Here is a 17,828-nt window from a genome sequence, read left to right on the forward strand (position 1 = left end):
AAATCAATAATTTTTGAAGAAAATCTAATTTTGAGGAAAATTGAAACCGGTCACCTGACCGGTTCCTGGATATTCGGTCCGACCATCCGGTCCAGTCTGATTTTGAAAACCATGATTTGAACTCTAATCAAACCCAACAAAAAAAAATATATATAATTTAACTTATAAGAATAATAAAAATATATTCTCTTTTTTGTTACTTTTCAATAAAGAAAACAAACCTATATATACATATATACCTTCAAATTATCAGCGACTGACTATGGTACGTAGGGGACACACAACAAGCATTTTCCTTTAATTTTATTCGACCGAAAAACAGTGATGATCGATATTGTATTATATCTATATACATATATAACTTCCCATCTTCAACAAAGTCATAAGATTCATAACTAGATCATTGCAACAAACACACATAAGTATGTAAAACAACTACTCCAGATCCTTCATGGACAACTTGAGATAACCACGCGTCAATGGCCTAAAGACATCAGCAGCCTCAGCCTCCAAGAACTCCAGCTGCCCTTTCGGCATGTGCATATAGACAATCCAGTCACCATTCCCTCTTGAACTGGGCATGGGCATAACGTACCCAGCCTCACCTTGCCATGGAAAATGGTAGGACCCAAATATGGGGCTGCCCCACCCGAAATCCACCATCCCTACAGGGAACCGCTGCCCAGAGGACACCACAAACGTCGGTCCATCCATATTACGTCTGCTACAATATATCTTGGCTAATGCTGGCTCTGGCCGATGATCTTCCACCCAATCAATCAAACCCAGGAAATGCTCCTTAGTGACTGCATCTTTCAAGTAGTTATGCACCACGCCTGCCACCCAATTCAATGGCCTTGTCTTAAGCTCACTAACACTCTCATCCCCGAAAGGAATGGAAAGGACATTCCCGAAGTAGGTATCCATTGAGCATGTTGTTTTGCCTTCACCATCCATGCTTAATCTCCTCCGCCCATCAACCACAATACCCATTTTGCATCTCTTGGCATCGTCATTGGAGCTTTTGGCAACCATCTTCCACAAGAATGCACTAAACGACTCTATTTTGCTTCTCTTTTTATAGCCATTAGAGTTAGCCTGCGACTGAAGCCGGTCAATATCCTGAGCTGTGACATAGTAGATGCGACTTATGAGATGATCATCATGAACTCCAAGTTCAGCAACTGTAGGAGGAGGAGGCAACATTGATATGGGTATGTACATTTCATCAAGGGATGGATCATAACATCCTGCAGGTTTTCTAGGATTTAGTAGGGACCGACGGAAAGATGGAGTGATGGATATCGGTTTTGCTTGAGCAATCTCCGCCCATGACACAAAAAACATGTTGGCGGAATAGGCATCTGCTACTCGGTGATCAAATGTGCATGCCACCACAAGACCTCCACATTTGAGCTCCGTTGCCTGTTCATACAAATTAACGAGCTTAATTTTCAGCACATCACAAATTAATACAAATATTAATTTCGTAACCAAATTCAATTCTAAGCAAGTTTCTATCTTTCAAACCTTTTCTACTCCTAGGGTACTCAGTGTTTTATGACTTATACTTTGATAAGTGGAATTGGTGGAAACAAGGTTACTAACTATTCAGCAAAACTCATCAAATACAAGTTTGGAATGAACCAGGCTTATGTGGATTGCAAGAATAGAAGCACAGTGGTTACTATCAAATGGGATGACAGATATATGTACTTTCAAATTGGGAACAAATGGAGTTGAAGCTCTGACCAAAGGAACAAATATTGATAATTTGTATATATTAATTTGCAAATTAATGCTGCAAGATATAAAACAAATAATCGAATTCAAATTCGATGATTAATTATTTTAGATAATTAATATATAATATAAATGTTTTATTTATATAAAATATATAAACTATTTATATAATTTAAATATTATATATCTTAACTAAAATAATTAAATATTTTATATTATATTATATAAATTATATAATCGGTCGAATTGAGATATTTGTCAAATCAAATCAGATCATAGCCAAATTCAATTCAATCATGTCAAATCTGGAATTTGAAACCAAATTGTGGGATACCGTTGTCACTCCCAACTAAAATGGCCCGTAGAAGTTCTCTTTTAATTAAGCTGTTCTGGTAGAAACTTTAAAAGAAAAAAGGCATGTGACTTGAGATTTCCATATTTATAGTTTGATAGAAAGAACACCCTCCTCTTTACAATTAATGATGACGTACCGAAAGAAAATATTAACCTTGTTTGGATTCAAAAAATAATAACCTTGTCTCACGCAGAGACCAAAGAGAGGATTACATAAAACAAAAGATTCACACGATTATAGGACTTCAGCAATTTGATTTAGGAGCAATTTTGTGACATGAACAGCTTTCTTTGTTGTGATTAATTTCAAGAAAATTAGCCCTTACAAATTAAGGATGCATGGCATGCAATTTTCCCTGTTTTCCCGATCTCCATCGAGTTCCGCCCTGATTGGGCCGGGGATGGGGATAATTTTCCCACATCGGGACACAAGGATGGGGAAATTTTCATCCCCGTTAATGGGTGCGCCCCACATGCACACCTCAGCAAGTATGGTCAGTAGATCCTAACTGTTGAACAGGAGGCCAACTCAATATAGTCATGGTCAGCCATATGTGGATTAATTAATTTGATAGATCAAATAAGAGAGAAACTAAGTCCAAGGAAAGTTCTTGATAAATTTCACAACCCCACACCATAGATGGGGTTGTATGCGTAAGGAAAAATTCCCTACTTCCCTACCGGTCTAGCTGGGAAGTCTTTTTAATATTTTTGGTGCCATGGAACGTTATAGGGTTTAATTTGAATCACCCCCAAGAATTTAGGGATGTCAATTTTTACCTTACTTAAAAAACAATTTTGGGACAAGGACGGGCTTTGGGAATGGGGTGGGAACGGGTCTTGAACTTAAAAGAATATTTGAGTTTTATGTAAACAAAAACAGTATATCTTAGTTAGAATATGGTAAAAAAGTTGTGCGCACGAACCCAAACTGCAATACTGCACGATGTTGAGGCTGCTGAGACAGAGATCAGTCTGTACCCAAAAATAAGAAGAAGAAAAAAAAAAGGAAAAAGAAGAAGCACCTGAACGCAAAGCACACCTTGCTTCTTATGGGGAACAAGCTTTGCAATACTAGTGTCTGGATCATAGAACTGGACATCTTGAAGATGGATGTCGGCATAAGCTTCCATGAAATCCACCCCTCGATTGTTGCAGAGGAGCTCCGGCTCGCCGACGGAGTTGGTGACAACCTCACCCGCAAACGCATAGTACGACACGAGGGCTTCAGCCAGTGCTCTCTTGAGAATGCTAACCATCGATCTAAAGGTGAGGTTGTTTCCTTTAGTTGCTGATGATCTCTGATAACAGAAGAAAACTCCCACATCAACGGGTGGCAGCAGTAAGTCCAGGTTCGAGAGGGGCAGCCAGTGTTCCTGCATGGGCAACACCGCTGCCACCACCTCTTTGCTCTTCAAACTTACTGAAAAGTCGCTACCACCCATGACGGTACCAGAGAGAGAGAGAGAGAGAAATATGCTGTGGACTTTTCATGTGACAATTGGAAATTTATAACAACAGGAAGAGCTAATAATATAATTCTATAAGGCAAGTAGAACTTATTGAGCTGGTACATGCACCATAACTCCAACAACCACCAGTTGAATTTTCAGCTCTGGAATATAGAATGAGAGTCGGATCTATTAGTCACCAGCCAACATCATTCAGTCATATCAAATATCAATATCGATAACCACAATATTATTCAGCAGATTTGAATTATTAGAACGAAAGAATTATTAATAAGTCATTATATTATGTTTTAATTTCCTGAACCGCATATATATGACTAATTAATATCGATGAACACAACACGACCGATGTTCCGTATCTTCAGCAAATTTGAATTCCTAGAACGAAACAAATAGGGAAGGAGAAGAAGAAAGAATTATTGGTAAGTCATTATATTATATTCTAATTTCCCCAACAGCATAGGAGGTACCAATGTCCACATATATGACCAAGTCAAAAGGGCAATGGGCCGCCAATGTCCACCACATATTGCCTTCTATTACATGTATGTGCTGTATATGTATCTATCAAACAGAACGTTATGTTTACGTAGCCAAGTATTGCCTTCTATCTTTATATAACAACGTTTCTCTTTCAAATGCATGGTTAGTTTTCCATTTAAAAAAAGGATAAATAAATTTTAACTTTGATTAAAAACTTACCTCCTACATTTTAACAACAAATCAAATCTGACTAAAAAGGGAGTTGAAGGCCATCTTATCAGAAATTGCACCTCTAGCATGTACCTCCTTGATTTTGTTAACCTAATTTATTATTTATAATTTATTTATTTATTATTATTATTATTTTTTTTTTTTTTTGGGGGGGGGGGGGGGGGGGGGGATACAAAGAGAATAGCCCGTTGTTTAGCTTCAAACCTTCAATTGATGCCACTAGAATTTGTTTCAGGTGTTTTTGGTAAGTTCATATTTAATTTAGTTAGAAGGTAACAGAATAGAATTGGAATCTGTTACTCAAGAGCGCACCTCACACCATTCTCAGCCACATCTCACCCTGTGTTGGGCCCGTGAATATTAAATACAAGTGTAGGAGATACTGTGTGAGGTTGATGTGTGTTATGGACACACCGCCCAGCAGCACACTGCGGCGCAATCACAGGCAGCGGCACGTACAACAGGCCGCACAGCAGCACGCAATGCCCGGCAGCGCCGCACAACAGCACGCACTGTCTGGCAGCGCGCAGCACGCACCGCGCAACAGCGGCACGCACTGCCCGACAGCGGCACGCACTGCCCGGCAGCAGCACTGTGAGACGCACGCGCTGCCCGGCAGCAGCGGTAGGGCGGGACCCACACGACAACTCATCAGGGTGGGCCCACACTTATCTTGTCACATCAGCTCTGCTCGCCGCCAGCTACACCAATTCTTATCCTTATCCTCATCCTCCTTATCTTATCTTATCTTATCTTAAATAAGAGTTGTGTTACCATTAAGAGTAGGTAATTAGGAGTTTGAGTTCAAGTTGGAGTTTGAGTTTAATTAGGAATTTCCTTTTGTAATCTCCTATTTAAGGAGCCACGAATTGAAGAAAAGGCATTGAATTTTCGATCAAGAAAAGAGCTTAGGAGAGTTAGGGTGATCTCTTGGACAAATCATCCCCTAGTTCGCCACAATAGGGTCAGCACGCAAAGGGAAGGGCAAGGGAAGGCTAGGAGTTTTCCCCGTGGACCGCCCCGTGACGAGATCCTACGCGCGGACCCATAACATTTTGGTATTAGAGCCTAGCGTCATGGGCGACATGGAGCAGCTATCATCCAAGGTCCACGAACTGGAACACCGACTCGTGGAAAACCACGCAGAAGTAAGAGAGGTCAAGGAGGATGTCAGGGAGCTTCGGCGCCTACTAGAGTTATACTTCGCCACCAAAGAAAGGAGTCCTGAAGAGGCGGCCACCAACCACAGCCGCCGCCCAGATCGGGCCGAAGGCTCCGGTGAACAACAGGACGCCACCCCAGCTGCAGCGGTCATACCCAAATACAGCCGTCTGGAGTTTCCCTCATACAGCGGCAGCGGTGACCCACTGGGATGGTTGTACCGCTGTGAGCAATTCTTCCGTAATCAGCGCACGGAGGAGGACAAGGTCAGCCTGGCCGCATTCCACCTGACCGAAGAAGCGCAGCTTTGGTTCTACCGAGTAGAGCAGGAAGAACCAGGTCTTAGTTGGGAGCAGTTCAAGTTATACTGCCTCCTTCGGTTCGGACCCCTATTAACAAGCAACCCCTTGGGGAAACTCATTAACCTCAAGCAGACCGGGACAGTAGCAGAGTATCAGCGGCAGTTTCAGTCCCTTCTCGCCAGAGCCTCTTCAGTACGCCCAGACCAGCAGGTGGATATGTTCACAGTTGGCCTAGCCGAACCTCTACGAGTTGACGTACAGATGCAGAGCCCGCCTAATCTGGTCACGACAATGAATTTAGCCCGAGCCTTCGAGCGCAAACTACAGATTAGCCGAGGGACGTCCAGCATGCGACGCCCAGTAATGGCTTGGACAAACCCGAAGCCTGCTGGAGGAGGGCCCTTGCTGGCAGCCAGCAGGGAACCGCGGCCTTTCACTAGTAACCCTCCCCGATCTGCAACCAGCATAGGGAGCAGCGCGACAGCACCTCCCATCAGATGCCTATCCAGAGCCGAGATGGCGGAACGCCGGGCCAAGGGCCAATGCTTCAACTGCGACGAGTTGTACTCCGCCGGCCACCGCTGCAAGTGGTTGTTCTGCCTCCTGGTAGACGAACTAGAGGAGGAAGAAGAGGAGCAGACAACACTAGAACCCGAGATCTCCCTCCACGCCATCACCGGGATACAAAACTCCCAAACCATGCAGCTGCGGGCCCAAGTGGTAGGAAAACAGGTACGGGTTCTGGTGGACTCAAGGAACACACATAATTTTATCAACAAACAAGCTGCGCTCCAACTGAAACTACCGGTGGAAGACAGACCGCGGCTTCAGGTAGCCGTAGCAAATGGGGAGAGAGTTCACAGCCCAGGGATCTGCTGAAACATCCAAATACAAGTGGATTCTGAACCATTCCTCGCTGATCTGTTTGTATTGCCCCTAGACGAGTTCAATATGGTGTTGGGAATTAAGTGGCTCATCACCCTCGGCCCTATCCTATGGGATTTCAGTGCTTTGACCATGACGTTTAACCTACATGGGAAACAAGTCAAATGGAAAGGGGCCAAGATGAGAGCAAAAAGACCACAGGTACATACCCTCCATGGCGACACCTTGCACGCTGCAGAGATGGAGAGACTTCTTGCCGAATTTCCAGACGTGTTCTCAGAACCCAAGGGCCTTCCTCCTGTCCGATCATGTGACCATCGGATCCCCTTAATGCCAGGGACTGGACCCGTGGTCGTTCGGCCATACCGTTACCCACACCTTCAGAAGGACGAGATAGAGAACCAGTGTGCAGAAATGCTGAAGCAGGGTATTATCCGCCCAAGCCGCTCCCCATTCTCTTCGCCAGTCTTGCTGGTGCCAAAACAGGACAGCACCTGGAGGTTTTGTGTAGACTACCGGGAGCTCAACACCAGGACCGTCGAGGACAAGTTTCCGATTCCTGTGGTGGACGAACTGCTAGATGAGCTGCACGGGTCTCAATATTTCTCTAAACTGGATCTCAGGTCAGGCTACTTCCAGGTTCGAATGGCCCCCGAAGATGTGAAGAAAACAGCCTTCCGAACGCATCACAGCCACTTTGATTTCCTGGTTATGTCTTTTGGTCTCACCAATGCTCCATCCACATTTCAAGCCTTGATGAACGAGGTATTTTGACCCCACCTCCGCAGATTCGTCCTAGTATTTTTTTACGACATCCTGATTTACAGTACGTCGTGGGTGGAGCACGCTCGTCACCTATGGACAGTTCTGGAGCTGCTGCGCCAACATAAGCTCTTCCTAAAACGAACCAAATGTTCTTTCGGAGAGCAATAGGTCCTTTATCTAGGACACATAATCAGCAAGGAAGGAGTCTCGGTAGATGACTCCAAGATTCAGGCCATTCGGGAATGGCCCAAACCTCAGTCCACTAGGGCTCTCCGCGGGTTCTTAGGTCTCACCGGGTACTACCGCAAGTTTGTAAGGGATTACGGACTCCTGGCGGCCCCATTAACCAAGATGTTAAAGAAGAATGCATTCCAGTGGGATGAAGCAGCAGACGTCGCCTTCACAAACTTAAGAGATGCACTCTCCTCAACCCCCGTGCTACAGTTACCAAAGTTTAACCAGGAGTTTACGGTTGAGTGCGATGCTTCGGGCATAGGCATCGGCGCAGTGCTGCAACAGCAAGAGCACCCCATAGCCTTCTTCAGCCGCAAGCTAGCAGACCGGCACCTAAAGCTACCAGCCTACGAGCGTGAATTGATCGGGCTTGCCAAGGCCGTCCAACACTGGAGGCCATATTTGTGGGGCAGACCCTTCGTCGTCAAGGCAGACCATTACAGCCTCAAGTACCTTCTAGAGCAGCGGCTTACTACTCCACCCCAACAGCACTGGGCAAGTAAACTGTTAGGGTTTGACTTCCACGTAGACCACAAGGCAGGGGCTTCAAACCGGGCCGCAGATGCGCTATCTAGAAGTGATGAAGAGAGGATACACCTTTGCGCGATCTCTCGGCCCTGCGTTACCCTATTGGAGAACCTAAGGATCATACTGCCCCAATCACCAACATGGAGGGATCGGGTGCAAGAATTACAATCCAGAACAACCAACCCGAACTGGTCCTTCCACGAGGGACTTGTGCTGTACAAAGGGAGGATATATCTCCCGACAGATTGCCCATTGATTTCAGCCGTCCTCGCCAGCATCCATAACGCCACCCACGAAGGAGTTCAGAAGACGTTACACCACGTCCGCGCCGATTTTCATTGGCAGGGTATGTGCGGCTCAGTTAGGAATTTCATCCAAAACTGCTCCACATGCCAGCAGCAAAAATGAGAGAATTTACACCCGGCAGGCCTCCTGCAGCCCCTCTCACTCCCAACACAGATCTGGGCCGATATCTCCATGGACTTCATTGAAGGCTTGCCTAAAGTCGGAGGGAAGTCAGTCTTATTCGTAGTGGTGGACCGCTTCTCCAAGTATGCCCATTTCATTCCGTTGTCCCACCCATACAGCGCAGTCTCTGTGGCCCACGCCTTCTTCACACACATCTTCCGCCTGCATGGGCTGCCCAAGTCCATCGTCAGCGACAGGGATGCAGTCTTCACCAGCACCTTTTGGAAGGAGCTGTTCCGATTACAGGGCACGACCCTAGCATTCTCCTCCGCCTACCATCCACAAACAGACGGGCAAACGGAGGTGGTCAACCGTACCATAGAGATGTACCTCCGCTATTTCGTAGGGGACCAACCACAACGCTGGGTGGATTGCCTTCCTTGGGCCGAATACTGCTACAACACGTCCTACCACTCCTCCCTTGGCATGACTCCCTTCCGGGTTGTGTAGGGCCGCGACCCTCCCCGTCTTTTATCTTACTAACCAGGCTCCACACGGTTGGAAGAAGTGGAGCGCAGTCTCCAAGACCGCGATGCCCTCCTGGCCGAAGTCTCCCTATGCTTACAGCAGGCACAGGCGCGCATGAAGCAAGCCTACGATCAGCACCACCGCGAAGTCACATTCGAGCCTGGTCAGCTCGTTTGGCTGAAGCTCCAGCCTTACCATCAGCTCTCCCTCCACCGTCGAGGCCCCCCCAAACTAGCCCCAAAATTCTACAGGCCCTTCAAGGTTCTATGGTAGATAGGGAAGGTTGCCTATCAACTCGAGCTACCGGAGCACAGCAGAATCCATGATATCTTCCATGTGTCCCTACTGAAGCCTTTTACAGGGACTCCCCCTGAGCACATGCCTTCTCTACCTCCTCTAAAGGACGGCAGACCCATCCTCCACCCTCGAGCTCTTGTCCGGTCACGCATCAATTAGGGTACCTTTGAGGTTCTCGTCGAGTGGGAAGGATTACCCTCAGCTGAGGCCACCTGGATTCCCTGGACCGACCTTCACAACGCCTACCCAGCCCTCGAGCTTGAGGACAAGCTCGTCGTCTAGGAGGGGTGTGATGTTATGGACACACCGCTCGACAGCACACTGCGGCGTAGTCACAGGCAGTGGCACGCACAGCAGGCCGCACAGCAGCACGCACCGCCCGTCAATGCCGCACAGCAGCACGCACCGCCTGGCAGCGCGCAGCACGCACCGCACGACAGCAGCACTGTGAGACGCGCGCGCCGCCCGGCAGCAGCGGTAGGGTGGGACCCACACGACAGCTCATCAGGGTGGGCCCACACTTATCTTGCCACGTCAGCTTTGCTTGCCAACTCGCCGCCAGCTACACCAATTCTTATCCTTATCCTTATCCTCCTTATCTTATCTTATCTTATCTTAAGTAAGAGTTGTGTTACCATTAAGAGTAGGTAATTAGGAGTTTGATTTAAGTTGGAGTTTGAGTTTAATTAGGAATTTCCTTCTGTAATCTCCTATTTAAGGAGCCACGAATTGAAGAAAAGGCATTGAATTTTCGATCAAGAAAATAACTTAGGAGAGTTAGGGTGATCTCTTGGACAAATCACTCCCTAGTTCGCTACAATAGGGTCAGCACGCAAAGGAAAGGGCAAGGGAAGGTTAGGGGTTTTCCCCATGGACCGCCCCGTAATGAGATCCTACGTGTGGGCCCATAACAATGTGAGATGCACTCTCTCAAGCAACAGAATACAGAATAGATCTCACAGGGTAGTTTCCCAAAAATCTAAACTTTTTAATAGAGTAGTGGTTGGGAGTTTATTTTAATTTCAGTCAACCAATTCTGGTCATATTTAGTTTTGTTAGAAGGTAACAGAATAGGATTGGGGTCTATTCCTCAAAAGCGCACCTCATACACCAATCTCAGCCACATCTCACCCTGTGTTGTTGGGGCCGTACGTTTCCCCGTACCAACCAAACTACTCTTGCTTCAACATGCATGATCCGTTCTAACATTATCTGTGGCCATACATCTCACCGTGAGATTGGGGCCCACCATTTACGTGACACGCGAACACAGATGATGTTAGAACGTATTGTGACGGTCTTTTGTTGTGAGCGCATCAGGGCCTGATTCTTGCAGTTCAAATTGAAATTAAAATAATATAGTGTGAAAATTAAAAAAATTTCTTATTGGGATCATTTTTCCCACACGACCTACCATATTTCTGCCATGTAGAGAGATGACATGGCCCATTCATGCATACAATCCACTGCATAGGAGGAGCCAATGGGTTGATCTGTGTTCATGTTTTGCAATCTACATCCATCAGCCACGCCATGTTTGGGGATTTCCCAATTAATGGTAGCAATTCAAAGTTGTAATTTTTTTCTGCTAAAAAATTGGCACACGCAGAGGGTCTTTTTCTGTACATGTGGCAAGTACTTGCCCCAATAATAGAAACCGATTAGAAACAAGTTTGGATCTCTTACTCACAGAACATTATAACCATACATTGTAAATATCTCTCATATTTATAAGTTATCATTCATAGGAAGATGTTCTTCATGTAAGTGAGTGAGTAGAATTCTAGTGAGTAGGAGATCTGAATTCATTAGGAACATGAAGAGCCCTCTTGGCACCCTAAAATTACCTTTCCGCTTTGGGCCATTTAGTCAATTGAACGATATTTTTTTAACCCAAAAGAATCCCCGGTAGTAGGGTGGCCAACGTTAAGTTTTATTAATATTTTCAAAAAAATAAAAAGAAACTAGGATGGGTACATAAAAACCTTATCCTTCATAATTAGCTAAAGAAGTAAAACGTTAAGTTCAAACATACAGAACCAAATCCAATATATCAAAAAACGGTGATTCATTTATAAGGAAGAAATAGAAGGTTAAGCCAATCACCCCAAAGAGCTGTAACCATATCATATGGAACATGAGAAATATCATCAAAATCAGTGCTTTGGAGAGAATGACGTTCATAATTAGCTAAAGAGTCTGCAGCAGCATTACCCTCTCAATAAACATGCTCAATGCGTCAAGCGAGCCCTTCCAACATCATGAACAGCAATGACACTATATACTGAATATTTCATGGACAATACTTTAGGTTGAGTGTCAATTTAGTACCAATGCTTTAAGTCGTGACAATTTAATACCCGAATTTTCAATTTGGAACAATTTGGTACCTCCTGTTAGATTTCCGTCGGTTAGAGGATAAAATGTTTAAAATACCCCTAGTGTTATTTTGACCTATTAATCCCAAATTATTAAAATAATTCATCGGCCAATGCAAGTACGAACCACTATTCATGCTTGCATTTACAGAGAACAAACACTGGTGGTGTAGCCGACTGTGCCGCTGAGAAAGTTGATTTTGAAGTCGGAAAACTTTTGCACCACCAAGAATCCGAGAAGCAATGCCATTTTTTTCATTTACAGAGAACCAGCTCCCTCACCCCGGTGGTGCAGGCGACTGTGCCACCGGAAAAGTTGATTTCGACATCGGAAAAGTATTACGCCGCCGAGAATCTGAGAAGCAGTGCCGTTTTCGGAGGACAACTCCTATTGCCCATCGCTGGAACATTCTTGCACCCACTATTTACTCAGCCATTACCGAAGAAGACGACTTGTTGCCGGAGCTGAAGAGACAACTAGGGTATGTTTATTTTCTATTGTTTTTTTTTTATCATTTTTTATGTGTTTTTTAACATCGACTTCTCCTTGATTTCTCTACAACTGGGTTATTGAGATTTTAATCCAAGATTTTTTAGGGTTTTGATTTTTTTAGTGTTTTTCATGGTTAGATATGTTTTGATTTTAACATCAACTTCTCCTTGCATTAGTTGTGGACACCTGGTTTTGATATATACGAGAATGATGTGCATGGGGAATGTTTCCCTTTCTTTAATCAGTCATTGTTAGTGGTGGTTCCCCAACTTGTCTGCCAGACATTCATTTGTCTTCAAAGACAAAAAGTAAGGCATTATTTGCCGTGTCTTTTTGTGTGGTCTTTCGGTTGTTTACAAGTCGGGAAGACCAAAAATCGGTCTATTCCCGTTTCACACGCGGAAGATCTAGCCGCCAAAAGACAACGCTGAAAAGACGCGTGAAGCCCATTTTGGGCTGATTTCAGGAAGCTCCAAATGAAGCTTCTCACGTCTTTCACATTTTAATCTCGCACAAAATGACCCGAAATGACAGATGTGTCTGCCAAACGGTCTTCGGGCTGCCCAGATCTTATGTCAAAAGCTTAATGTGTCTATTGGCCGTTAGAGCTACGAGAAGATCTTCCCAAAAAGACTTACCAAACGGGCCCTAAATGTACTTACTGCATATGTAAAGTGGTTCCCCACTTTGTTTACTTGTTCTTACTTGCCCATCCTTGATAAGTGCGACACCCAAGCCCTAACCTGTGGTTCAAATCATGGTCCAAACCATGGTTCAAACTTATGGTGCATACCATGGTTAAACCATATGGTTTAGAAACATTGGGCTGAAGTGCGCTTGAGACAATGGTCCAAACCTATGGTTTTATAGGTTATATTGGATTTTATAGTGTATTGTATCATTTATTGTATTGCAGACGTATACTGTTTTCATCCAACAGGAAGGTAATTAGGCATGCTCCTCAAGTCCTAGGGCAGATGAGTATGATGACATCAACATCCCATTGGATGGAGCTGATATCGGTGGTGATGAAGAATACAATAATGATCACGATGACCATTCCACACCACTAGAGGATGATGTTCTTGGGCTAGAATTGTTGAATGATTATCATCAGCCAGAAGAGTTGCTTAGTCCACATGCATCGGATGACGAGAAAGGTGCACAATATGAGTCATTTATACCTGAGAGGCAGATGGATTCACCCAACTTATTGGTGGGGATGAGATTTGCCAATCCATCAAACTATATTTAAGGAAGCACTGGTTAACTTTGCAATCATACATGGCATATAGTATTATTATGTGAAGAATAATAAAAATAAGGTCACGACATCTTGCAAGCAGAAGTGTGGTTAGAGTATTTTCAAGTTAAAACTTTCAGTGACAAGTATGAGTGTACACGGACATTGAGGAATGACAAAATGTCATCAACATGGCTAACCAATAAATACAATAACAAATTTATGGATGATCCTGGTTGGAAAGCCCTTGCTTTACGCAATGAGACTCTAAGAGATTTTAGAGTTGATATTAGTAAGCGATTGGTTTACATAACTAAGAGAAAGGCAAATTTCTAGATTGAGGGAATACATAGTGAACAGTTCAAGAAGTTGGCCGATTACTGTCATGTCTTGCTGAATTCAAATCCGGGTAGCATTGTGAAGATTGGTTTCAAGAAGGGGGTCCCTGGACAATTTGAGAGGATGTTCATTTGTTTCAATGCAATGAAAGTTGGTTTTTTGGAGGGTTGTCGTCCATTCATAGGGCTTGATGGCTGCCACATGAAGCCACCTAACTTTGGCCATATCCTCTCGACTGTTGATTTAGATGGGAATAACTGCATATTCCCAATTGCATTTACTATAGTTGAGTATGAGTGTAGGGAGTCGTGGACTTGGTTTTTGACTTTGTTGTTTGACGCAATTGGAGGACCAGATGATCATGGTTGGACCTTTATTTCTGAAAGGCAGAAGGTAATATAATAGTGCAATTATGTGTTTTACATTTTATATGTGCATGTATACATTCATATTAACATTCTTAGTTTGGTTATGTTGTAGGGACTTGTTGAAACTTTTGAGATGCTGGGATGTCTAGATACAGTGGCTTGAAGAATGTGCCCGAAACTGTTTTCCTGTATATGCCGGAATGTCTAGACTGATTCCCCAGAAGACACCCTTCTGGGTAGGATGGATGGTTTCCTCTAGGAGAGATGGTTAGAGGACACTTTCTCTGCTCACCTCAAAGCTCATAGACATCATCTCCTCAATAATTTGCCCAAAAAAATCATTCTTAAAACTCTCTCCTCATCTCCAATAATTAATGTTTTTGTTACATTTCCCCTCCCCATTAAATCTATTATTTCCACTTAAAATATAAATTAGATAGACTCGATCAAGTTAAGAACCAACCCAAAACTAACCCTAGACATGACCCTGACCTAGACCCAAAATGACATCAATCAAATCCCAAAATTATCAACCCAAAACCAAATCTTTATTCAACACCATGAATTGCATGGGTTTACTTGCTAATATCCATTTGAATTAGAATAGAATCTGGATTTTCAGAAACTATCGACATAGGTAGTAGGTATCATATATGTATGTGTATATATATTGATCATCCCCCAAGTGGATATGTCAAAGGGCAATAGGCTAATGAGCTGGAAAGCTATATATGTATATATGTATGTATGCATGTATGTGTGTGTATGTACATATGTATGTATGATATGCATGATTAAAATAACTATGACCAATCATGCATGGTCTAATTGAAAGAGAAACATACCTACCAGAGATTTAAAAAAATGAAAGAAATCAAATAATTACTCATTAGAAATTCTGAATGTGTTTTTCCAAGATGTGTGAATTTAGTTTTTAAAACAAAAACACGCTACAATGGCAAACACAATAGTGGAGAACAGTCGCTTGTTTTTGTTTTGAAATACAAAATCGTGCATATTAGATAGTGGTCCCTAATTTGTGAAGTTTTACTCCTGAACTCAATTCGAAGTAACTCCAACCCTAACCTGACTTGATCCAACTAAAGTAAAAATTGGATGCAGAACCCATCAGCCCCGCCCCATATGTAGCAAATATAACATACGTGTGTACATACATACATATCTATATTATATTTTAAAACTGCAGTTGTGCATAGTAACTTTCTCTCTTTTGCTTTTCAACTCTTTTAAAGTTGGGGTTTTTACCGTGTTCAATCCACCCTTAGGTGAAGCTACTACTAGACTAGGGGTGGACTGGTTCCTGCCATGGATTGATGCCAAATTCACAGGCAAGATGTGATTTATGGGGCAGGGGGCATTACTAGTAGAATAGGAGGGGGCTGCAAATTCATTTTCTGAGGGGGATTGCAGTCCAAAAATCCCTTTAAAGTTTTGTGGATTTTTTATTTAAAAGAAATAAAAAAAAAAATAACAAGAGTTAGCTAAATCAATTTTCCTTTTGCATTAAAATTAAATTTTACAACAGAAAAGAGTTATTTCCAGTCCTCCATTAATACCAAGCCATCTGTACTCAACATTTGGTTGGTATTGCACTCAGTGACGTAATGAAGAATTCTTTTTTTTTTTTTTTTCCGTGGGGTCATTCAATAAATTGTATCAAAAATATTTTCATACATTAAATGATTTGACTAAAAGTAACAAAAATAATTTAACATCTTCAAAATACAAATATAAGGAAAAGACTGTAATACCTTAATCACACTATTTCAACAAAAAATAATGTCATCTTTATCTTAAAACAGAAAATCTAGATATAAGTACAAAAGCAATGTAAAAAACACAACTCAGAAGGAAAAAATTAAAAGCATATAAATATAGATTACTCATACTCCATCTTTTTCAAATTTAATTTCATAACAAGTCTTGCATAAAAAATAATTACATTAGAAATTTATATGTATATGATATATGAGGGGACTATTCGATTAGAATGGTAAATTTCTTTTAAAGCTTTGTCTTTTGTTTTCTTGTTTTTTATGGTTAAAATCCAAGGGATGCTTCCAAATTCTTTTGATGTATGGTTTGCTTCTTGAGTTGACAAATGTGGTCAGATTAAAAGTAGAAAGGATGAGTTATTGAATTACACAGCTATTCAATTATGGATGATATGGAAGAGTACAAAGGAATGTGTTTTAGAAAATGTGATCCCTGATCCTAATCTGTCCTTATGTATAACAGGGCTTGGAAGGAGAGGTAGATGATTTTGTTGAAAAAATGACAAGATTCTTCGCAACTTCGTAAGGGTGATCAACAAATTTTTTTAGTGGCAGCCACCTCAAATGAATGTTCTTAAAATCAATGTGGATGATAGTTTTATCAAGTGGATGAATGAATTAGTTATTAGAAATAATTTTGGATTTCCCGAAGCAGTTCTTCTCTGTGTCCTCTTCGTGGAATTCAGCTAGCAAAACAGTTCTCCCATGGTCCTTTTGTAGTGGAAAATGATAATAGGTCCTTAATCCAGGCTTTATCACAAGGAGATCTTTCGGCTGCTCAGGATGCTTTCTTGTTTTTTTAAGGATATTCATTCTGACCGAGTGTGAAAACTCTAATAATATATCCTTTTATTTTGTTGAAAGAGAAGGAAACTCCCTGGCCCATAGGCTAGCCAACAAAGGTTTAAAGGAGTCAAGTGTATATATAGACAACCCATTTGAGAGAAGTCTTTACGTTTGCCCATTATTAAATTCTTCTTCTTTTCCTTGTTGATCATCACCATCTTGTTCTTCTCACCATTGACCGACTCCACAGCAATAGCATAAGTCAAAGATCATCAGCAATGCACTAGGTACGATGGAAACCACATCTAAACAACTCATTTGCTTATGTAAACTAGATTGGGTAATGACTTTTTTAAAGTATGATTTATAAAATTTTAGGCGTTTTTTTTTTTTAACAATGGTTTGAGAAAAGATGTCTACTTGGTCCATTAATTAGGTTTTGCAAAAATAAGCATCAGGTGTCTTGGGTTGTGTATCATACCTTTTTTCCGAGGAGATGTACGTCGTGTTGTCCAGGAATCCATGTCCTGTAGGTGTGGGGAGATATGTACAAGGCGATCGAGCCACTTCAGTTCATCAGGGGAACTCGGGTTTATTTTATCAACCCAATATGTTGAACCCAACTACGAAACTTGGTGTGTTGAATCATTCTCATTCAAATTGATCTCCTTGTATGGTCACTGGCTGGTCGTAATGGAGGAATCAGATCCCACCGATCCCATCAGGGGTCCGGTTATCGGGTCAAACAGTTAGCCCGTTTTAATAAAAAAATAAAAAATTGTCAAAACCACTCGAACAGTTAACCGTCCGTATCAGCGGTTTGTTAACCAAAATCAATAATTTTTGAAGAAAATCTAATTTTGAGGAAAATTGAAACCGGTCACCTGACCGGTTCCTGGATATTCGGTCCGACCATCCGGTCCAGTCTGATTTTGAAAACCATGATTTGAACTCTAATCAAACCCAACAAAAAAAAATATATATAATTTAACTTATAAGAATAATAAAAATATATTCTCTTTTTTGTTACTTTT

General features: G+C 42.4%; 1 protein-coding gene across 2 annotated transcripts; it reads right to left on the bottom strand.

Moving 5' to 3' along the window:
* Positions 1-272: 272 nt before the first annotated feature.
* On the bottom strand, positions 273-3,604 carry LOC148790179 (coniferyl alcohol acyltransferase-like). Of its 2 annotated transcripts, none has more exons than XM_088891487.1 (2): positions 3,123-3,604; positions 273-1,425 (listed from the first exon to the last, which is right to left on the bottom strand). In XM_088891487.1, exons 1-2 carry the CDS (start codon positions 3,540-3,542, stop codon positions 436-438), a joined length of 1,410 nt encoding a protein of 469 aa, XP_088747613.1. In that variant the 5' UTR covers positions 3,543-3,604; the 3' UTR covers positions 273-435. The 2 variants fall into 2 exon arrangements, with proteins under 2 accessions (XP_088747613.1, XP_088747614.1); XM_088891488.1 differs by having other exon boundaries at positions 3,140-3,580.
* Between the last annotated feature and the right edge of the window lie 14,224 nt (positions 3,605-17,828).

The sequence above is a fragment of the Nelumbo nucifera genome, chromosome 7 (genome assembly GCF_055504915.1).
Source record: "Nelumbo nucifera cultivar China Antique chromosome 7, China Antique-T2T, whole genome shotgun sequence".
Lineage (NCBI taxonomy): Eukaryota > Viridiplantae > Streptophyta > Magnoliopsida > Proteales > Nelumbonaceae > Nelumbo > Nelumbo nucifera.

Excerpts from the sequence above, each read along its gene's own strand:
- LOC148790179 (XM_088891487.1), bottom strand. The coding sequence starts at position 3,542 with ATGGGTGGTAGCGACTTTTCAGTAAGTTTGAAGAGCAAAGAGGTGGTG. Across the intron at positions 1,426-3,122 it reads AAGGTGTGCTTTGCGTTCAG|GCAACGGAGCTCAAATGTGG; the intron begins GTGCTTCTTCTT and ends TTGTATGAACAG.